The sequence below is a fragment of the Ursus maritimus genome, unplaced genomic scaffold (genome assembly GCF_017311325.1).
Source record: "Ursus maritimus isolate PB19 unplaced genomic scaffold, ASM1731132v1 scaffold_17, whole genome shotgun sequence".
NCBI lineage: Eukaryota > Metazoa > Chordata > Mammalia > Carnivora > Ursidae > Ursus > Ursus maritimus.
This window is the reverse complement of record NW_024424119.1, coordinates 56724754-56746504: the sequence shown is the minus strand read 5'-3', so window position 1 is coordinate 56746504 and position 21751 is coordinate 56724754. Positions and strand designations below refer to the sequence as shown.

Genomic DNA, 21751 nt, shown 5'->3' with positions numbered 1-21751 from the left:
TCATTTGATTCGGGCCCACCCTCCTCCAGTGTGTCCTCCTCTTAACCTGATGACATCCGCAGAGACGCTATTTCCAAGTCAGGTTTATTCACAGGTGCTGGGGTAGGACGGCAACATAGCTTTTTGGGGACACAGTGCAACCCACAACAGGAGCACTGGAGTGATTCCCGCCCCGAAGCCCAGGTACCCACGTGCCCAGGAGGCTGGGGGGAGCAGTTGGGGTCTGGGGAGGTCTCAGGGACCCCTCAGGGGCAGAGGCCCCTGGCCCCGGGGTTGTGGCTTGAGTGCCCTCTGAGTGTTGCCCTTAGGAACAGCAGGTGGCGCTGTGACCCCCTTGCCGCATCCCCAGCCCCCCTTCAGCAGGGCTGGGGTAGACAAAGGTCTCGCATTCCAGTTACGAAGAGACAACACTCAACTGTAAACACAACAGGAGCCCTGTCATTTCAAGGGGGACACGCACCGCAGAGGAAGTCAAATAAGGTGGGGCCACAGGGTAGTGACGCGGCGGCTCCCTGGACGGGAGGCCCGGGAACCCAGCAGGGCCAGGCCTCCCCGGGTCGGGAGCTGGTGTTTCCTTCTTCACCTGCAAGCCGAGCCGGCCCTTCTCAGCTGTTTTCAAGGCCCAGGCTTCTCCCAGGGCAGCTCTGATTACCCTTTGTGGTTTCCTGGCAGCTCACCTGGTCCTGCCGGGCAGGACTGCTATGTCTTATGTCTGAGGGGCACGCAGAAGGCAGCCATCTGATGGGTGGGGTCCCTGTGTCCAGAGACCCTCCCCGAGGGAGGGGGGCAGGGCTGCCTGAGCTCCCCCACTGCTCACCTGGTGGGATTCTGCCCTGTCCTCACACAAACCGGAGAGGGCCACCTGGGGCTGAGGAATAGGGGCCCCCAGCTCCCCATGGGAGAGTAGGCTCCTAGGGCCATCCGTGAAATGAAGCAAAGTGCCCAGGGTGGTACTGGCCCCAGAAGTGAGGCCCCTGGGCACTCCTGGGTCCCATGAGGCTGAGGCTGCTAGCCCTTCACAGTGGGTCACCCGCTAATTCTCCCCACGGATACTAACAAGGGCGTCTGTGCAGAGTCCGCCTTGGCTCCAGGCTGAGAAGACGGGACCGTGGAGAAGAAATACAGGAATGGGGGTGTAGGACAGAGAGCGGGTCCTAGGAGAAGGCATCGATCGGGCTGGAAGGCTGGGCATCTGGGGTCGGTGGCCGCCCTGCCATCGGCAGCACACCAGCCGTGGGACTGTGCTCTGCAGGGTAACTCCCAGACCCTTCCCCCCTTCCGCAGGGTGCTGTGGACAGCCGGGCTGTGGCGCCTTCCCTGCGCCTGGCCTTGGGCTGCAGCGTTTCATCATATCCACAGTGTAGGTACCACTGCTGTCTTCATGTGCAGAAGGGGAAACTAAGACACTGGAAGCTGAACGGACTCCCCAGCTAGGTCGTGACAGGGCTGGTGGGGACATGTCCCTCTGTGCAGACATGCCTGGGAGGGGCTGGGCCTAGGGGCTGGCACCAAATTCCTTGCAATTGCAATGAGCTTCCAATGTCAGGGCTGGGCAGGCCCCAAGGTGACGGTTAACAGCGGGAGTGGAGACGTAAACAGAGTTAATGAGCCCCTTCGTCCTCTCCCCGCTTTAATGAAGGCCTTGAGCTCTGGGCTCTGCATTTTCTCAGGGTTCTGGGGTTTTGAGCCTCGGTCTTCACTTAGGGTCGCTGCTGGGTGCGTCTCTGTGGGGGTTGGGGAATGAGCTTCTGGAACCTAGATGTCTCCTCCCAGGGCAGGCGAGCCAGAGTGAGGAGGTGGAAAAGAGAGGGCATCCCCCTAAAAATGACAAGCCCCAGAAGGAGGGAGAGTTCCCATGGTAACCTGGAGCAGTTGCTTGGTAACTACAGGCCCCCAAAATACTTGCGGGCAGGAAGGCTCAGGGCTGGGGCTTTCCAGTGGCCTCTGTAGACCCTAGCTGTGGGGTCTGATCCACCCCCACCCAGCAGCCCCCGCCCTGGATCCTTCCTGAGGGAAACCCCAGTCTACTCCTCCCTCCTGCCAGCCAGCCACCTTCTGTCAGGCCATCCCCCTAGCAACAGAAGCTACTTCCTGGATACCTGAGTGACAGTTGGTGGTGGCACGATGTCAGAAAATGTCGGGTCAGAGGGCAGCGTAGATAGGGCCGGGTGCCAGCCAGGGGAAGGGAAAAGCTGGGCTTGGTGCCCTGGACCTTGTACCCCCTGCAGCCGTGAGTGACCTGGGCCTGGGGACAGGGTGGCAGGGCAAGGTGTGGCTGGGAGGGTGGAGTGGTTAGAGCCCCTGGAGTAGGGGACTGTGGTTCTGGCCCAGGCCAGCTGAGATTGACTAGCTCTGTGACCTTGGCCTCAGTTTCCCCATCTGTGGCCCCATCTTCCCCTGTGCCTGTGTGTTCACCATTCAGTGCATGAACACTGCCCTGTGAATCATGCCACCTACTAGGACTTTGGGGTGGCCAGGACCAGACTAGCTTGTGTTCCTCCTGCTGCCGGCCTGCTCCCTATCTGGGTGCTGGGGGAAGGCACGCGGCTCATGGTTAAGGCCATCGGCTTTGGAGACAGACACCTGTGTCCGGAGCCCAGTGCAGTGCTTGTTACTGAGTGTCCTGGAATGGGCGCGAAACCCCTCTGAGCCTTGCTGTTCCTCCAGCTGTAAGCAAAATGTGGAGACGGAAGGAAATCCAACCCTCCGGGCTCTGGTAGGGCCTGCTTTCCTTTGTGGGTGCTGACCCCGTCCCCAGCAGTGAGCACACAGAGCAGGGTTGTGTCCGCAGGGAGGGAGCAAGGCCCCGGAGCCCCCTGCCTTGCCTTGGAATGGAGGAGAGAGGGCCTTTGGGGTCCAGACTGCCCTGGGGGGTGGGTTTTGGAGCTGGGAAGGGTGGGAGGCCCAGGTACCCTCAGGTGTTCTCTCTGGGGAGGGCAGTGATGGGTGGTCCTGTTGGTGACCTCAGGGCTTCCCCAGTGTCCTCGGGGAGCCAGGATTCTAGTCTGACCTTGATGATCCACTCACTCTGTGATCCCAGCTGTAAAACGGGGAGGGGGCGTGCCCACCTCCGGCCTTGGGAGGAGCTTTGGGTGGCATCTGCCCCGTGCGGGGTGCACGTTGGATTTGGGGGCGGCGGCTCTGGCTCCAGTTGCTCCCACGCGGCACCTCTGCCCACTCTGCCCAGCCACCCCTCACTCACGAGCGCGGCGGGAGGAGGGGCGGGGTGAGGGCGGCGCAGACAATGGCCCAGGCCCGGGTGGCGACGGCAGTGCCCGGAGCAGGGCGGGGCGCTGTGGGGCCGGGCGCTGGGCAACAGCAGGCGGCGCGCTCCTGTCCTCGGCCCCAGGCGGGGTGCAGCCCCTGCCCGCGTTCATGCTTGTGGTCCCGCCGAGCGTGCGGGCGGACGAGGTGAGCCCCAGCCCCGCGGGCAGCCGGGGAGGGGACGGGGCAGGGCCACACAGCAGCCGGTGGCTGCCGCCGGAGCTGATGCGGAAGCGCTGCCCCCGGCCTCCCAGGCCTGAGAGGGGCGAGGTCCCCCTTGAGGCTGGAGGGCACCGGGTTCTTCCCCCTTTCTGGGTTGGGAATGGGAATGGGTTTGCCTGGGGAAGGCACAAAGTATCTTCTTTGCACACCACCTGAGGTTCCCGGTGTGCCCCCCTGACCTGTGTGTGCCCGCTGGGGTGGGGAGGGCGTGGTCCTGGCCTGAGAGGGGATGAGTCCAGAAACCTACTCCCTCCCCCGCCCCCGGCCCCTTTGGGATTCTGTGGCGTGCAGGCCTGCCTTGTCCCAGGAGGTCCTTTACCTGTAACTGTGCAGGTCAAAACCGGGAGGGCGGGGACCAGGGTGTTTAAGCCCTGGGAACTGGCACCGCGTCAGCGGCCGCTGTGGGCCCGATTCCCGCTCCACCCACGGCACCTGGCTGGGCTGTGGTGGGCGGAGGAGGAGCCCAGCCCTGAACGTCTCTGTCCACAGCTCTCAGCATGCAGGCGGTCAAGGCTGTCTTGAGGTCAAGGGGGAGAGAGAAGTCTGGGAAGGCCGGGTGGGAGTGCAGGCTTGGACTCGCAGGATCCCAGACAGGCGGTTCCCTCAACTTCCCTGTGGACTCATGGACGTCAAGGTGTATGAAATGTTCCTGAAGTCCCTGGTACTGTCACCAGCGAGCCCTCCGCAGGTGGCAGGAGATGTCTGTCCCCTCCGAGGAAGGCAGATGGTGGTGTGGCCCACCAGCTGTGAAGACAGGTGGTGCTGACTGCCCTTGGGGAGCTGGGGGCTGGCCCTGAGTTGAATCCACAGGTTTTTCTAGGTGGGGAAACTGGGGCCCAGAGAAGCTGCGTAGATCGCTGGGCGCGCCGCCTGCAGGTCGGACCCACCCGGATCGCCTTCCTCCCTGAGGCCAGAGTTCCAGGGTGTGCTGCCCCGACAGTTGCCCGGGGGTGCCCTCCGGCCCTCTGGTGGCTCGGGGTTGAAGTAGAGGGTGAGACAGTCCACCTGGCCCGGGCACCGGGTGGCCACAGGTGGCAGCTGCGGGCTGCAGAGCGAGGCGAGTGGAAGGGCAGGTCCGTGGTGCCCGGTGCCCGGTGCGGAGAGGCTGAGTTGGCAGCATCACCCACCGGCCCCCCCGCCATAGCGGAGGATTACAGTTCTCCAGTATTTCCAGGAGTTTCCTTTGCGGCCACGTGGGGCCAGGAAATCCTTGTACAAAACACGTGCGTCCTTCTCCTTCCCTTCTCGCCAGCCCTGCCGGAAGCAGGCACGGGGTGGGCCCCGAGGGGGCATGCCCCCCCAGGGTCTGGGGACGCAGGGTGGCCACTGTTGTCAGGCAGCTGTGCGGGAAGTGGGGGCTACAGCCGAGGCAGTCCTGCACCTGCCTGTGGTAGCGTCTGTGGCCACGTGCGCGACAAGCCCAGCGGTGGCTGAGCGCGCCTGTGTGTGAAGGGACTCGTGCGGTGCAAGTAGGAGCACATGACTGATTACGGGGTGGGAGGAGACGCGCACGTGGGGCACGAGAGTGCATGCGTATGTGCGTGCGCACATGTTTGCATCTTGCTCTTTCGAAGCGTGGGGCCTGGGCGGAGACCCCGAGGAGGCCTGCGTGTTCCTGCCCCGTCCACTTCTCCGTATCAGTGTGTGAAAGGGGTTAATAAGTGTACGCGGCTCACACGGTTGGGGTGGCTCTGCTCGGCACCGTGCCTGATGGTGGCGTGGAGATCAGTACCGCCCTTGGAGGGTCCCTGGCAGGGGCGTCCCCCTGGTGCCTGGCCGTCCTTGCCACATCTCCCATGTAGGAGCAGGTAGAGGCAGACAGGAGAGGCCCAGGGACCTTGCCAAGGAGGAGAAACCAAGGAAGGAGCAAAGTGGTGGGCTTGGCAGAGGGTCAGTAGGTGGCAGGAGGGGGGACAAAGGCTGTGTCTCTGCAACTGTCACTCAGCCCCAAGGCCCTGCCCCCATCCTCCCCTGCATCCTCCCCTGCCTCAAGGGAAACTTCCTTGCGGGAAGACTGTGGGAAAGAGGGCAGCAGGCACCAGCCCCACCACCTCCCGGCAGCCAGCTGGAGCCCCAGATCCCTTCCAGAGGCTAGGGCAGCTCAGGAGGTCCCCCTCTGAAAGGGGAGCCCTGCTTCCCAGGCCCTGGGCCCCCGCGTGCAGTCAGCGGGTGGGTGGTGGCACCGGGCACACGGTGTCCCTGGCACGGCGGGCAGCCTCCTCACCACAAGGGCCCATTTGTCCCAACTCCGCCGGCCCTGAAGCCCCAAATGACCAGGCCTGCTGGGCACAGGGGCCTGACTGTGGGCTCAGCTCCCCCCACTCACCCCGCCTCAGTCAGCCCCGTCTGTACTTCCGGGGCCGGCTCCTTAGCACAGGCCAGAGCAACCTCTACTTACCCAATGAGCGGAGACCCATTCCCTAAGAGTTATTACTGCGCTAGGAGTTTCCGAAGGAGAAAAAACCCCAGGTTGAACCAGAGCTGAACTGCCTGCCTGCCTCCCCACCCTGACATCCCACGGCAGGCTGGCTTCTGGGAACCTCCTGGCTCCCGCTTCCCAGAAAGCCTGGCTTGCCTCCAGCCTCGGCTCCCAGCCTCGCTCTCTGGAAAGCACTCGAATGGCAGGCTGGCAGAGAGCGCCTTGCCCTTCCTGTGCCCTTCCTCCTTGCCGTCGCTGGGGTTCCCCTCCAGCCTTGCCGCCTCCTCCAGGAAGTTTTTCTGGTGATCTCCCCACAAGCAACTCATTAGCCCCGAACTCTGAATATTTTTGAATCTAGGAACTTTGAAACCGGAGGAACTGTCTGGACCATCGAGCTTACCGGTGCATCCTACGTATTTGTCGAGAGCCCACTGTGTGCCAGGTGCTGTTGTAGGCATCGGTACCTCAGGGAACCGAGTCCCTGCCTGCTCTCGAGGAACTTACACCCCTTCCAATTTTTAAAAAGAGGGAAGAACTGAAAACACACTTAGAACACGCAGCGCTCTTTCCACTCCTGTGATGGTGTGTGCGTACGGGAGTGGTATAGTCACCCGCCCACCCGTTAGCAGTTATGGGAATGCGTCATGGGCCAGGCACTCGGGTATGAGGGGTGAGCAGGACAGATGCTGCCCCCAGGGAGCTTAGAGCCCAGTTGGGGGGGTTATGAAGCCACCCCACAGGCTGTGAAATGTTTTCTTAATCCCCTTCTCGCGGCTTTCCCCACATGGCACTTTCTAGCTCGCCCACCCTCGTCCGCCAAAGAACACAGCATGCTCAACCCCTCGGACCCTATTCTGCTTTTTCTTCTATAGCACACTCACCTTCCAACACGCCTTTTACTTCTTACACCCCCCAGACCAGAAGGTGATCGTGACCTGTTTTGTTCCCTGGTGTAACGCTTGCACCTGTACCCGGTCTGACACCTCGCAGGGGCTCAGTCAGTCGTGTGGGCTGAATGCTGTGGTCGTAGCCTAGGGCTGCTCTGGTCTGCAACGCCGTGCTACAAACTGTGGCTGGTCCCCAGGGACATGGGGTGAACGGAAATTATTTAGAGACTCTCACAGCAGTTTGACTTTGCTGGAAGGATTTTCTATTGCATTTTCCAAAGTGTCAGTTGTCCCCGACTTGGAGTGTCCTAGGCTGCTTCAGGGTAATGTCAGGCCCCATCCTAAGGGCTTCCATCCACTCTTTCAAGCTTTTGGAGGCGGAGGCCATCCCCACGTGTAGGCCAGGATGAGGATCAGCAGGTGGCAGGCTGGGGGTTTGAACCTGGACTCGGTCTACCCAGAGCCCCAACTCGTAGCTGCTGCTCTAATTCTTAAAGCTAGATGTCAGGCTCATTATCGAGATGGGCATGGGGCAGGCCTAAAGGGGCGGGGAGCTGTCCTCGGTTGCTGTAGGAGGGGGGCTGGTGGTGCCCTGGGCAGTGCCGGATCCTGCCAGGCAGGCAGCCAGAAGGAGCAGCTGGGGCAGGGCCTTGATTCTCGGATCCTCAGCCTCTTGGCAACCTGTGTGACTCAATGGGCTGGTAAAAAGGGCCGGCCGGCGGGCAGCCAGCACAGGGGAGCCCCGGGCAGCGGGTGAGTCAGCAGCTGGAGCAGCCCACCAACCTAGCACTGGATTACTGTTCTGCCTGGAGTGGGGCCAAGCCTCAGCGGCCGAAATAACTAGTCCCTCCTTGCCTTTCTCCCTGCCAGCTCTCCTGGCCGGTGTTTCTTGTGGTCTCCCCAGCCTGGAGCCGGGGAAAGGGCCTTCCTCTGGCCCCTCTTGGCCCTTACATAAAGCAGGGGTCCCCTGCCCACAGAAGGGCACCGGGAGGATAGAATCACACTCAGCCCTTCCTGTAGAGAGCTGAGAGCAGCTGAGAGCACCGTCTTCCAAGCCAGACTGCTATGTGACTTTGGGGGAGTTTGGTAGGTCTCCAGGCTCCTGTCTCTGAGCTCGCCTGCACACCTGCCTCTCCCATCGTGACACTTAAATTATACCCACACGGCGCATCAGTGAATGGTAGAAATATTGGGGGGAGGGGAGGTCACTGACTCCGGCTTAGACACAGGGTTGCGCAGGTGGGGGGCAGAGTGACGGGGGAAATCAAAGTCAGAATCCCGAGCTGGGCCTCATACAGGGGGCAGACCACCCACCCTGCGGACAGGGACCCAGCAGCCCCAAGCCTGCCTGTGCTGCCAGGAACAAATCCACGTGTGATCTTTAGCCCCGCCCAGAGTGGAGGAAATTGAGCTGCCCTAGGGGCCAGAGAAGCCAAGGCATGCACCTGGCCTTGGAACTGACCGCCTGTGCATCCTTGGGCAAGCGGTTTGCCCTCTCTGGGCCTTGATCTTCTCAGCTTTATGACAGAGATGATCACTGGGGCTGCATCTGTTTGACAGATGGTTCATGGAGGAGTGCTTTGCCCCCATCGAGGAGCGCCAAAGGCAGAGCCAAGCTGGGCTCAGGGAGTCGTGGTGGCCTCAGGAGCTGCTCATGCCTCCAAGTGTGGGCAAGCCTTCGCCTTTGGCTGCAGGCAGCGGCTTGCAGTGCCCTGGGTCCTGGGCCTCTTTCACAAAGAAGGAGGGGAGTAGACGCACTCCCACTGCGGTTCAAAGCCCTTTTCCTGGTTCCAGGGGCTGGTCTCTCACGTGCAAGGCTGCAGTGTCACCTGACCTAGCAGAGCCCAGCCACCGCAGGTCCCCAGAGATGAGGGGGAGGGGAGCTGGGCTGTCCCATGCCCCCAGTGGGACCCCGAGTCAGGTCAGGAGGCTGCAGGAAAGAGGAGACGAAGCCAGCCAGGCCTCTCCTATCTGCTTCCTGGACAGGATGTTGTGCTGAGTAAACAGCTTCGAGAAGAGTCACCACTCCGGCTCTGAGTCACAGCTCCTAGCGACAGCCACTAGTGTTTATAAACAATGTGCTTTGCACCCACCAGGGCCTGCCCCCAGGAGCCCGCAGAGGGTGAGAGGAACCCCCCAGATGTCGAATGCAGCAGGCCCACCCAGGAATCCCTCCCCGCCAAAGGGCTTGGGTCTGGGTGGCGAGGAGCGGTGGCTCGCCTGTGCACGCAAGCGGGTTCAGGACTGGGGTTTTGCTACGTCTGGGCTTGTGTGTGGCTGCCCAGGTGCATTACCTAGAGCCATCTGGTACCGTGGGCAGGGCTAGGACCGTGGGCAGGTCACGAGACCTCGGGTCCTGAGACAAGCGTCTCAGGGATGGTGCGAGTGTTCCCCGAAGCACTGTGGGTGCACAGGAAAAGCTTGTGTGCGCTTCGGTCCTCTGCGGGCCCAGCCCCAGAAGGGGGCAGCGCGGTGGGAGCGCAGGTGGAATGCCCCAGCTGTCCCCAGCCCCCAGAGCCCTGGTGCTCCGTGGCTGGTCTTTGGTTCCAGGCGGTGACAGTGATGTGGCGCACCATGTGGTGACACCAGACTGGCAGGGAACAAAGGCGCCTCTGCTCTCCCCCTCTGGCTGGGAGGAGGGGTGGACGCGCCCCGCCCCGCCCCTCCCTTGCCCCGCCTCCTCAGGGCTCCCGCTCTTCGTGCCTCTTCTTGCCAACCGCTGGCCTCCCGCAGCCGCCGCCTGGGCCTTCCCGGTGGCCCGGCCCCCAGAGGAATAGCTCCAGACTGGGTTCTGAGGCCAGGCGGACGTGTGTGGGAAGGCTGGGATGGGGGAAGGGCAGGTAACAGGTGTGGACGGCTGGGGGATCTCTGGACAAGAGCACAGAGCCTTGTTTGACACCCAGGAGCTACGGAAAGAGAGGTGGTCCCTTGCAAGGGGCCTGGTCCCTGGGAAGTGCTCAGTTAATGCTTGTAGAATCAGAGGCGTTAACACGGATATACACCTAAGGTGCAGCCTGGTTCCCACTGGTTCCCACCCCCAAGAGCCTCTTGAAGCTCCCCCACCCCCACCCCCAAACACATTTGCCCACTTGGAAGCACTTGCCCATCCTCTGTCCCCTTCCAGGGCACTGGGGTCAGGGGCCCATTTTGAGATGGGGAGGCCAAGCCTCAGGAGAGGCCCTTGCAGCCCCTCATTTCATCTAGTGCCCCCAGAGGCTTGGCGAGCTCGCCGGTCCACGCAGAGGGCAGCCAGGCTGCATCAAGCAATGCCCCGGGTCCCACAGCCAGGCAGCCGGCAGCTCGGGGCTGAGCAGCCCAGGTTGTGAACAGCCTCCGCGCCCCAAGGCCATCTCCTTCCGTGGCGCTCTCCTGCCCCGGCTGCGCCCCGGCCTCTGTTTGCTGCTTGTAGACAACACACATTTCGGAGTTATCCGCTGGGATCCAGTTGCGGGGCCCATGCTGGCACTGGCAGCAGTACCCGCCAACACCAGTTGAGTGTTCATTATGTGCCAGGCACCGGAACAGGCCTGCGACTGCGGGAATGCTTAGAATGCACATCCCTTGGGTGCCGGCCACCAGCCAGGCCCCTGCTGAGCTCTTGCTGAGTCCCCAGGCACCTTTGGGGCTGATTTTACAGATGAGGAAATCGAGTCAGTAAGTCATGCTAAGTCAGGGGCCCAGGGGCTCAGGGCGGGCTGATTCAGGGCCCGGTCACCTCTGCTGTTTCTCAAAGGTCAGGGTTAATTTAGGCGTCACCGTGTGCAGGAGGCCCTGGTGGCTGAGGAGGGGTAGGGGCCGCCTGCGTAGAGGGGAGCACGGGGAGGCGCCTGGCGGCTGGCGGCAGGGAGGACTGGGATTCTCTTGTGTGCAGGACAGAAGCTGTTGGAGGGATTTGGGTGTGGGGGAGCTGGTCTCTGGCTGTAGGCACGAGGGTGGCATGGGGGGCATGTTTCACCAGGAACCTCCAGCTCAGTGTCTCTGATGCCCACCCAGCCCCCATCCCCAGGGATTCCTAACTTGTGTTCACAGAGATTCTTTCTTCCCTAAAAGAGATGTCCTCTGGAGCCCAGTGATGAGAATTCCAGGTCAAGGGAGGCAGTGAAACCAGGGGTGGGGGAGAATTTGTGTTTGAAAACCTCCGTTTTGCTCCCACACACCCCCAGATCCATAACAGATCAGGAAACTGAGGCTTGGAGAGAAGAGGAACCTGCAGGTCCCACAGGGAGGCAGGGCTGGGTGGGGACAGGAACAAGGTTGGGCTCTGGGCAGCCTGCTCCGCCGGGTCCCCTGCACCCCACAAAGCCACCGGAAGAGGATGTGAAACTCGGAGAGGCAGAGCGAGTGCTGGCGGGGCTCTGTGTCTGGGCGGCATGCTGGGCCCCAGCCACCCCACCGCAGCCAGGGGACCTGATGTGCCTGCAGGCCGGCTCCGGAGCCCCTGTGGCACCCTCTTTGCTCCCAGTCCCCGCGGCCCCCTGGCAGCCAGGGGTGGGACGTCCACCCGGCCACAGTCCCAGCAGGGTAAGGAAAACACCTGGCCCCTTGGCCTCTGTCTTTGCCTTGGGACCTCTGGGTTTAGGGTTCAGGGCTCTGAACGCCGGCGGAAGGAGCGTCTGTGGGCTCTGCAGAGCTGCAGACAGAAGCAAGTCCTGGGTTCTCCCTGTGAGATCTCGGGCAAGCCCCTGCTCCCCCTGGGCCTCGGCTTTTCCATTTGTCAAATGGGTGTATTGGACTTGATCAGTCATTTCCAATGGCTGGTTTGCAGCAAAATGAGAAAAATGGGCACAAGGTTGTGAGCTTTTCTTAAAGCCAAGTGCCTGCATTTAACGATTGCTAAATGGTGTTTCTGATGGTATGTCTTCCTAGTTAACTTTTGGTGGTGTCTTTTCTGGAATAATGGTAACGATGTTTGTGTTTGGGGGTTTTTTACTACCCTACTTGGCAGAATGAGCAGTTGGCAACCCTCGGTTCGTCCTTACAGTTTAAAACACGATCTTGTGCCTGGCTCCCAGGCCAGAGGGGCTTGAGGGCAGAGAGCAGGGAAGGCTTCAGGAATGAAGCGGTAGCTTGGGGTAAGTGGGGATCTCCTGTGCTGCCCCTGACGGCACCTAGCTGGGCTCACACCTGCCTGGTGGCCCCACTGGCTGTGCCCTGTTTCGATCTCATACCCGCCACTAGGGTGATGATTTCCCAGCAGGCAGGGGGCTGGGGATGGGGCTTTGGGGTACTGGAGGAGACAACGGGGCCCACCCCAAGAAGAGCTGGTCTGAGCTGGAGCTGCTGGCCCAGCTCAGGAAAGAGCCCCATCCCCCTGGCCTTGGCTGGCCCATGGCCTGGTATAAGCGGGAATTCCTGGCCCTGCCCATCATGGGAGCAGGTATGACAGCCACGCCGATGACACCAGGCCTAGGCACTCGGGTGTCCAACCCATCAGGGCAGGCAGGCAGACAGACGGGCAGACTGGCAGAGGGCCTCCCCGGGAGCCCACCCCCTGCCTGGCTCCCGTGCCGCCATGGCCCGGGAAGCCAGGCCCACTGCGCCCAGGGTCAGGAAGGGCTGGGTATTCTTTGCCTGTGTCTCTGTGGTGACTGCCAGGCGCTGGGCCACCACCCGCCGCGCCACTCTCCGAAGCCCCGCAGCTTGGCCAGCCCCCGTGCCGGCGGCAGCCCCCGAGGTGAGTTTCCAGGGCAAGCGGGGCCTCTGCCGGGAGGCCAGGCGGGTCACAGGCAGGGCCCGCTGCCCGTGAGGTGGTTCCCCTGACCGCCTCCCCTCTGTCGGAACTGGTTGAAGGAGCCCGGTTGGAAGCCAGTGGGCGTCCCCAGCCCCCATCCGGCTGTGAGAGGAGGGGCACAGCGGGCACCCACCCAGGCCGACCTGCCCCCAGCCTGCTCGGCCGCTGCTGGCGGACTGTGGGCTGTCCTGGCGGCTCCTGTTCCTCTGGTGCTTCTCAGGTTTCCAAGGGCTTCTGTGCATTGTTTTATCATCTGCTCTCCTGAGAGCCAGGTGATGGCGTTATTAGTATCACCCCATCTTCCTGATGGAGAAACTGAGGCCAAGAAGGTACAGAGCAGGGACTTGAACACAAATCAAGGCTCCAAATCTTAAGAGAGAGATTCTGAAACCTCCAGGCCCCCTCCTCGGTGTGCACTGTGCTTCTCTGACGCGGGCTCTGCGAGCTCTGTTCGCCTCTCCCACTGTCCCCTCTCCCTGACGCTCTGTGTTTTGGGTTCTTTTGCATTTCCATCTATTTGTTCCTCCTCTGCTTCTTTCTCCTCTCCTCCCTTCACCTCTGGCCATCACAGGGCAGATGGGCAATGTTGAGAAGTGTCCGGTGTCCGTGATCCCTGGGGTGTTGGGCACTGAGCACTCCAGGAGCGGGGGGACCATTGTCAGAGTGACCCCCGCTCCCCACTGTGTGGATGGTGTTTATCACGGTGAACGGGCTGCACTATGCTCCTCTGAGTGCCCCCCCCCCAACACCCTGGGAGTTGGTGTCGGGGGTGGTGAGCGCCCACTTCCAGGGGAGGACAGAGAGGCCCCAGAGCAAGCTCAAGGCTGATCCGGAACCCTCAGCATGCCAGTCCTGGGCCGTTTCCATGGCTCCAGGCATTGATGTATTTTGTTCTCATTGCCCCGGGACAGTAACGCCCTGTGAGATCAGAGATTGGGGGTGATAATGATGTCACATCCCTCCACCCAAGATGGTCTCCTGGAGGTTTGGATGCTTCATTTTCTGCCTCCTGACCAACTCTGAGCTCGCCCTCCCACCCGTGGGAACCCTCCCCCCAGGAGGAGGAGGAGGAAGAGAAGGAGGCCCCCGAAGGTTTCCAGGAACCCAGAGACAGAGGAGGTGGGGCTCAGCCTACGCTCTTGGCCCAGGTACATCACTCCTGCCAAGGTGTGTGCTCACCCGCCCACTTAAGGCCAGCCCAGGAGCCAGGCATGCCAGGAATGGTGACGCTGACATCAGGAAGTGACCCAGGAGCCCAGACAGGCTACACCCTCTTCATGTCCTCCTCGGGCTCTAAATATAGACCGTGAAGGGACAGGGGCCCTCCACCTGCCCAGAGAGACGTGAAAGGTCTTCCACCGAGGCCTGACCCAAGTCTGGATAGCCAGCTGCTCTTCCTCACTCGGCCACCAGCACCCTCTGCGGCCTTGGCCGAGCCCAGGTTGGAGGAAGTGATGGGCAAGGCCTGTGGTTGCCTAGACATTGCCTTGAGCCCCCCTGTGGTTCTGAGGCCTCCCTAGCACAGCAGCTGGACTCAGACCCCATTCCCCGGGACCCTGTGCCAAGGCAAAGCCGGGTCCTGATTTGTAGGCTGGCTGGAGCAGCACATATGAATCACCTGTCATGTACTGGACGGGGGTGGGAGGCGGGGGCCAGGCAGGAGACAGGGAATGGCTCGAGGCGCTGGGGACCATCGCAGTTCTGTGTGAGCCTGGCTGGGCGCATGAAAGAGGGCCCCCAGATGCAAGCTGGGGCCACACCAAGCGGTTTGGTCTTTTGCCCTGAAGGTAGTGGGGGCACTTTTGAAGGGTCAAGACCCCTCTGGCTGCCGTACGCTTGTGGGAGCAATGGTGGGTTGGGAGCAGGAAGGAGAAGGGGTCCCAGAGGTTTGGCCTCAGTACCCCTCTCCCTTTAACTAGAGGCGGCTGCTCAGGGGGCTTCCAAGCCAGGGAGTGATGGAAGGCCCGGTGGGGCCTGAGCCTTGCCCAAAGGAGACAGCTGCCGGTCAGCTCCCACCCAGCCTCCTGTTGCTCGGAAACACAGATCCCATGTGGCCAGATTGTCTGAAGTTACGGGAGAAGCCAGAAACGTGGATTTTTATATGAAATCACCTGACCTTTTACTGTTGGCTCAAAAATTTAAAAATACTTTGCAAGCCAAACAAAACACACGTGTGGGCTGGATGTGGCCTGCTTCCAGCCCCTGTCAGTTCTCAGCCTGTCTTGGAAGCTTCCTCTGCGGGGAGCATCCTGGCTGCAGAACGGTCTGTACAGCGTAGCGTTGTTCTCGGGGCTTCTCGTGACCCCCAAGGAAGGGCAGGTGCACTCCCCAGGGAAAGATTGGGAACCTGGGACTGCTGGGGGTGGGGTGAGCTGTGAGCAGGATGAGGGATGAGAGATGAGAGGAGGGCCCCAATTCTAGTAACCCCACACTTTCTACAGCGTTCTGTGCTGTTTCTCCCAGCAGACCTTCCAAAAGGCAGGGGTGATAACCTTGGTCTTCACTCACCCGAGGTCACTGGGCTGCCTCCAGCTGCGTGGGAGCTATGTGGCTCAGTTTCCCAGCCTCCAAAGTGAAGCCCCCAGCCTTCTTTGCTGTAAGGATGCTAGGAGTGGCCCTGGGCGCGGGGCAGGTCAGGAACACGGAAAATGGGGAAGCTGGCCAGGTGTCCACTGCCATGACCTGGGGTCTGGAGACTGTCGCCCTCCCTTGATGGCTGCTGGGAGCCTCAGGGACTTCCATGGTGAGACTCAAACTCTGTCCTTTTTCCTTTTCTAATTTCTATAATGGCAAATTCCAACTAGACAGAAGAGTGGAGAAAGTGCATAAATGTATCCGAGCTGTAATGCTCCCAGTGTGCGAGGACACTCGTTTCCGCTCCCCGCTCACAGCCCTCACGTCCTGCCGTCCCCGGCGGCAGACAATGTTTGCGCAGATCCCGGGCATACACATTCCAATATGTTACTCTAGCCGGAACTGCATTACCACGATCACACCCAGAAGGAGATGTTGAATATCAACAAATACCCAGCACTGTTCAAATCTCAATTGTCCCTTAGGTTTTTAGTGTTTTTTTTTTTAAATAGTTGCTCTGTTCAACTCACAATCTAAAATCCGCATGTTGCATTTGGTGACATCTCTTACCTTTCTTTTAATCTATGGCTTCCCCTTTATTTTTTCCCCCTGGAATGTATTTGTTGAAGAAACGGGGTGGTGTGTCCCTTAGAGATCCCTCCAGTTTCGAATTTATGGCTTGTATCCTCATTAACACGTTCCTCTCTTCCCCCGGGGACCTCCCCCAAATGGTAGTTACATGCAGAAGGCCGGTTGGATTCGCGGTTAGTTTCTGGCAAGAACACTTTGTGGGTGACTTTGTTCTCCCATCAGACGGTGCCTACTGCCCTGGGCCCCTCTTTTGGGCTCCCCCTGCCCGTGGTGAGGGGTCTGCCCCACAGCTTTGGGGCAGGATTACGAAGGGAAGCGCGGGACGGCTCAGGAGAGGGTCTTGCGAGCCCGAGGCGCCCATGGACCGCAACCCCGGTCACTGACAGTGTGGGGCAGAGTCTGCCCTGTCTGACGTGGGGGCACCGAGCACCTGTGTGACGTGCTTTACCCGTGCTGTCTCCTTAGTGATGCTCTGCTTACGCAGGAGAAAGCTAACTTGGAGCGGAGGTGATTTGCCTGGGGAGAGGGGGTCACACGGTAAGAAAAGGGCGGAGCTGGGTTGCAAACCCAGGCATCTCCGTGTCCCAGCCTGCCCTCTGCTACACCAACGCTCTGGGAACTAAGGTGTGTGTGGTGTGTGTGTGCCCGCGTGTACACACATGTGTGCGTGCAGCTGGAGTGGTAAGCAGGCTTGTCAGGACCCCACGGGGGAGCCACAAAGTTAGGTGTGGGGGAACAAGGCAGGGAGGGGGAACCAGGCAGAAGGACTGGTCGACTAAGGCTATGCCACCCTGCCCCCTCCCCCCAGATAATGTGCAGGTAGGGCAGCCGGGATGGGAGGCAGCCCAGCCAGCTGTGCTGGTGGGGGAGAGGGGTAGTGCTGGAATTCCCCACTCCTCACCTCTCCAGCCTACCTGGGCCCCTCCACTGCGGCACCTGGACCTTCAAGGCTGGAGAGGTGGGGACATCAGGTGCATTCCTCCAGCCCTCGTGAGTCACTTGGCCTGCATGGGCCCTTTTCCATGCTGTAAAATGGGCTTGAGCTTGCTTCCCAGGCCCCTCCCTGGGAGAAGAAGATAAAGAGAGCAGAGCAGAGAGAGATAAGTGAGGGCAGGCAGGTGCTGGATTCACTCCGAATTCCGAGAGGCGCTAGGGCTTGGCCCCAGGAGAAGGAGTGGGAAGAGGAGCTTCTAGCCAGAGGGCGGTGGCCAGTGGCCAGGTCACCCTTTTGTTGCTCTGTGAGGACCTCCTTCGTCTAACTCTGCCTCCCCAACTCACCCTCCCTGGGGGGAGAGCCCAGAAGCTTCCTAAACAGCGTCCTGGGGACCCTCACCCCAAACTAAATCTACTTATCTTGCTTAAAAAGAAAAAAAAAAAAGCAAACAGTATTTATTACATGTGCGTGATTATTAAAATATTGTAGAAAAATTAGAAAATTCTGGAAGTGAAAAAAAATGTACAACACTGCTCAGAAATAACCACCATCACTTTTGCAAAGCAGCAGCGTCTGGTCTCAAAGCATGTTTGACAGCCTGGTTTTCCTAGTCCGTGGTTACAGCCGAGTGTGCCCTGCACCATGGTTCCCCGGGGCACAGTGGCGCCAAGGGTCCTGTGAGTTAGCAGAGGGTATTTGAGTTGGTTCAGTTTGGCAGAGCTGTAATCCACGTCTCCATAAATATGCTTGTCCAGAGACCCATGTTCATCCCTCTGTGTGTGTCCTTAGCGTGAATTCCTAAGAGTGGATCATTGAATCAAAGGGCAAGAGCATTTTTAATGCCCTTAATAGAAACTGCCAGATTGTTTTCTACCTGTCTTTGTCAAGGCCTTGCTTGCTGGCTGGATGGTGCTGGTGCTCCCCTGGTGGGTGGGGCTTGCTGGGGCCCCACTATGCGCGGAGATCTGAGGCTTGGCACACAGTGGGAGCACACGATATGCTTATGGAATGTGTAGTCTGGTCCTGCCCTCTCGTTTTACAAATAGAGAAACTGAGGCCCAGTGGTAGGAGACGAGTTATGGTGAGGTTGGTAGTATTGCCTGGGCTGCTAACAGCAATGGCTGGGGCTCTTTGAGGGCTGAGGGCTGAGGCCAGCGGCCAGGCAAGGCCCCAGCAGTGGGTTAGGTGTGCAGGACTGTCCCATTCATTTATGCACCTATAAATACCCTCTTGACCCTGCTGTTAACGCTCAGCCTCCCTCTACCTCACGGGCTTCTAGAAGGTGTCGCTGGGTCTCCCTAGCCCTGCAGCCTGACTCCCAGCCTGACCGCTGCACTGAGATGTTGAGCACTCAAGCCACCAGTGGCCCCAGCTGACCAGCCAAGGGACGGGTGCTCGCAGGCAGTTGTCCCTCTTGACCCCTTACTTTCTTGAATGTCTGGAAGGCTCCAACCCCGGTGACATCTGTTGTGTTCTACCCCACCCCCCACCTCCCTTCTGCTCCTACCTCCTCAGCACGGCTGTGGCTGTGGCGCTGACAGGTAATAGCGCAGACAAAGCAAGGGTGGGGCTTCTCCCCACACACCGAACACACATCAACACGCGCCTGAGCGCTGAGCACACAGCCAGGCGCAGGCACCGGCCGAGCGCTGCACATCAGTTCCGCGGTGAGATCCTCTCCGATGAAGAAACAGGCTCAGAGAGGTTAAGCAATTTATCCAAGGCCACAGAGCCAGACTTAACTGGAATTCCTGGGAGGCAGTTCTGACACCAGGGCCGCTCGACCGCGTGTCAACACCCACGCAACACAGGCACTGCACCCACGCAGGGCGCCTAACCGCGGCCCCCGCAGCACGCACCGCACGTGCACTCCCGGGCACGGCCGGCCGGCTCGCGGGGGCGCGCGCGCGCGCACAAGCCCCGGCATCTGCGGCCCCGCCCCCCGCGTCGCCGGCCCCGCCCCGAGGCCCCGCCCCCGGCCTGACCTCCGCGGGGGCCGGGCGGCGGGCGCAGAGCGCAGGCAGCGCCGAGCCGCGCTGGCCGCCGCCGCCCCGCCGCAGCGCCGGGCCGGCCCGCCCGCGCCGCCCCGGGTCCCGCGGCCCGGCCGGCCGCCCACGCACCCGCGAGCCGTCCATGGTGCAGCGCATGTGGGCCGAGGCGGCCGGGCCTGCGGGCGCCGCCGAGCCACTGTTTCCGGGCTCCCGGCGGAGTCGCAGCGTGTGGGACGCCGTGCGCCTGGAGGTGGGCGGCCCCGATAGCTGCCCGGTGGTGCTGCACAGCTTCACGCAGCTCGACCCCGACCTGCCGCGCCTGGAGGTGGGTGAGCCCGACCGGGAGGGAAATCGCGCTCCTCGCGCCGAGCCCACGGGCGGCGAGGCGGGCGTGGGGGCTGCCGCACAAACGGTCCAAACGTTTGGGGACCGGAGCCGGCATTTCGTGCCCCCCTGTATCTGTCCCGGTGCCCGGCCCCACCGAGCCTAGGTGTGCCGGCCCCGCGCCCGGCCCAGGTAGATCTGTTCCCGCGGGCTGTCACTGTCTGTTTACGCCGGCGAACTTCTGACAGCAGGGGCTGGGCCGCAGTCCTCCCTCGCCTGCCCAGGGCCTGCACCAGTCGGCAGGCTTCGCGGTGCAGGAGGTGAGCTAGTGGTTAGGGTGGCAGACTCCTAGGTAGTTGGGCTACAGGGGTACCCCTTGGGGGCAGACGTGGATCCGGTGTTCAGGGCTGCCCAGAGAAGGGAGGTGGAGGGCACACAGGCAGGCTTCCAACCTGTGCAGCTAGGTGTCCAGGCAGCGAGGTTGCGAGAAGGGCCTCTCAGGCCAAGGGGGTGACTCATTTCTGCTTGATTAGAAAATATGCCGACACCCTGAATTCATAAGGATTCAGGAGGATTCAGAAAAGGGGGTGTGCCTGTCACGAATGGGGGTGGGGATAACTAGGTGAGGGCTGCGTCTCTTGTTTCTGGTGTGCTCTGGGCAGTGGGGCCCAGTGGGTCATGGGGTCACGGTGGGGGGGGGGGTGCCCTCCCCCTCCCATCTGACTGTTCACCTGACTGCCACATAGGTGGTGGAATCCAGGGATGGGCCCCCTGGCCGCATTCTGTCTGGGCATGGGGCCTGGACAGAGGCCGTCTCTGGGTCCAGGGCCTCAGCGCACATCTAAGCCAAGCCAGAGCCTTAAGGGTGAAGTTTGAGCCCCTTGCTGGTTAGGCACCCCTCCCTCTTGGTACCCCCTCCCCTTTCATCACTTTAGGCCACAGTACCTTGTAATTGCTGGAGGTTGCCAGCCTGGATCTTGTGCCTCTTGTAACCCCAGTGCCTAGGCAGGGCCTAGATGCGTATTTGCCCAAGGATAAAGCATGTCTCCATGCCCGGTGTGGGGGGAGGATGAGGGTAGGGGGAGCTCTTGGTGGGGGAACTGTGGGCCTGGGAGATTCTTCCTGAGCTTGGCGGGTGGCAGGGCCAGGCGAGTTCTCCAGCCCTCATCCACCCACAGCTCCAGTCTTTGGTGGCTGGAGCGACCCCCAGGGAGGGTGGGGGTGGGAGCCCTGACACCAGCCCAGTACTCATCTGACTTTCATTACGTCTGGCAGCGGCTTGGGCTTTGTGTGCTGGGAGGGTCTGGCCTGCACGCTCACAGGGGCTGGGCAGGTTCCTGGCCTGGGTGGGGCGGGCCTCTGCTGCTTCTCTTCCTCCCTCTCTGTCCGTCTGCATCCCAGAGGAACTGAGCCCGACCCCTGTCCAGGGCTCTGCCTTCCCTCCATCTCCCCCTCCCCTCCCCCTCTCCAGCTCCCTCTCTCGCTGCTGCTCTCCCTCACCCGGCCTCAGCACTGAGATCCAGGCCATGGCCGCTGTTTAGAAATCAAAGGGGAAGCTTCTGGCTGGGGCAGGAAAACCAGGGTCCTGGCAGGAGAGGAGCCACTGCCGGAAACCAAACACAATGACCATTTACCATGGGCCGAGGGGAGGGGGGAACGGGGAAGTCCCTGTCCCTCCTGCCAACACACCCCCACCCCCCATCCTGGAGCTGATTTCCTGGTCTCTGTAGCATGCCAGAGCCGAAGCAGCCCTGCTTGGGGTCCCTGTCCTCTCTGGAAACCACCAGGGAGTTTCTGCCTGCCCTACCCCCGTCCCCATTTCCCTACCCCGCCTCGACCCAGTCCTTCCCTCTCCGAGCTGACAGAGGTCCTTGCACATCTGGACATCCACTCATCATCTTGATCGTAAGCCAAGTCGCTGCCGACCCAGCTCAGCCCGAGGGGTTCTGTGCTTTCTCGAAGTCACCTGGCCCATGCCCTTGCCTTGGGCAGGCCACTGCCTTGGCCAGGCAGGAGATCTCGGTCTGTAGCCCCTACTGGCTGCAGCACCACCCCTTCACTCCAGCTGCCGTTGCCCAACCCTGCAGAGTATTGTCGACCCCACTTTATAGTAGATGGACTGTAGTAGATGGGAGCTCAGAGAAGTGAAGCCCCTGATCTTAATGTATGCACAGCTAAGGAGGACGTGCAGCCAGGATTTGAACGTGGGCCGTTCTTTATTGGGCGCCTACTGTGTGCACGAGCCCGCTGCAAGGATCAGAGAAGAATAGGGCAGAGCTCACTGTTGAGGCAATTATAAGTGCATGGGCATCGGGAGGGCAGGCAGTGGAGCTGTCGGGGCAACAGAACCAGGCCCAGGCAGCCCAGGAGCCCCCTGGTCACGTGAAAGGTAGCGAGGCAAAAGTCCTCTGGGCCAGAGGACACTGGGAAGAGCTCCTGGGAAGGAGCAGGCCTGCAGCTGGACCCCAGAGGTTTAAAAACATAGCAAACAAGAGCCAGCACTTTGTGGGAGGCCCTGTGCTAAGTAACTTACATGCATTTTTGTCTCTCTGGGGTCAGGATTGCCCATTTAACAGGCGAATCACCTGAGGCCCTGGAGGTTAGATTGCACAAACTCACCGAGCTAGGGAAGTGGCAGAGCTGGGACTCTGACCCCCACCGTATGACCCTGTGAGCGCAAGGTCTGAGCACAGTCTGGGGGGAATGGAATGAGGAGGGCTTCTCTGTTCTTCAAATAGGGATAAATAGGAGAGTGCTGTGGGCTGCTCAGTTTAAGCCCCAGGGCTCATTTGCCTTTGACACCCGAGGCCCTAG

At 61.0% G+C, this 21751-nt stretch overlaps 1 protein-coding gene across 4 annotated transcripts in view; it reads left to right on the top strand.

The window, feature by feature from the left end:
- The first annotated feature begins 11928 nt into the window (after window positions 1-11928).
- Window positions 11929-21751, top strand: part of RALGDS (ral guanine nucleotide dissociation stimulator) — a 29047-nt gene continuing 19224 nt past the window's right edge. For 3 of the 4 annotated variants that reach the window (XM_040632125.1, XM_040632124.1, XM_040632123.1), the window contains exon 1: window positions 18742-18938. In XM_040632125.1, coding sequence (XP_040488059.1) covers window positions 18756-18938 — 183 coding nt within the window. In that variant the 5' untranslated portion in view covers window positions 18742-18755. Of the gene's footprint in view, window positions 12467-18741; window positions 18939-21751 lie in introns of those variants that run through there. The other variant, XM_040632126.1, reaches the window with a different exon arrangement.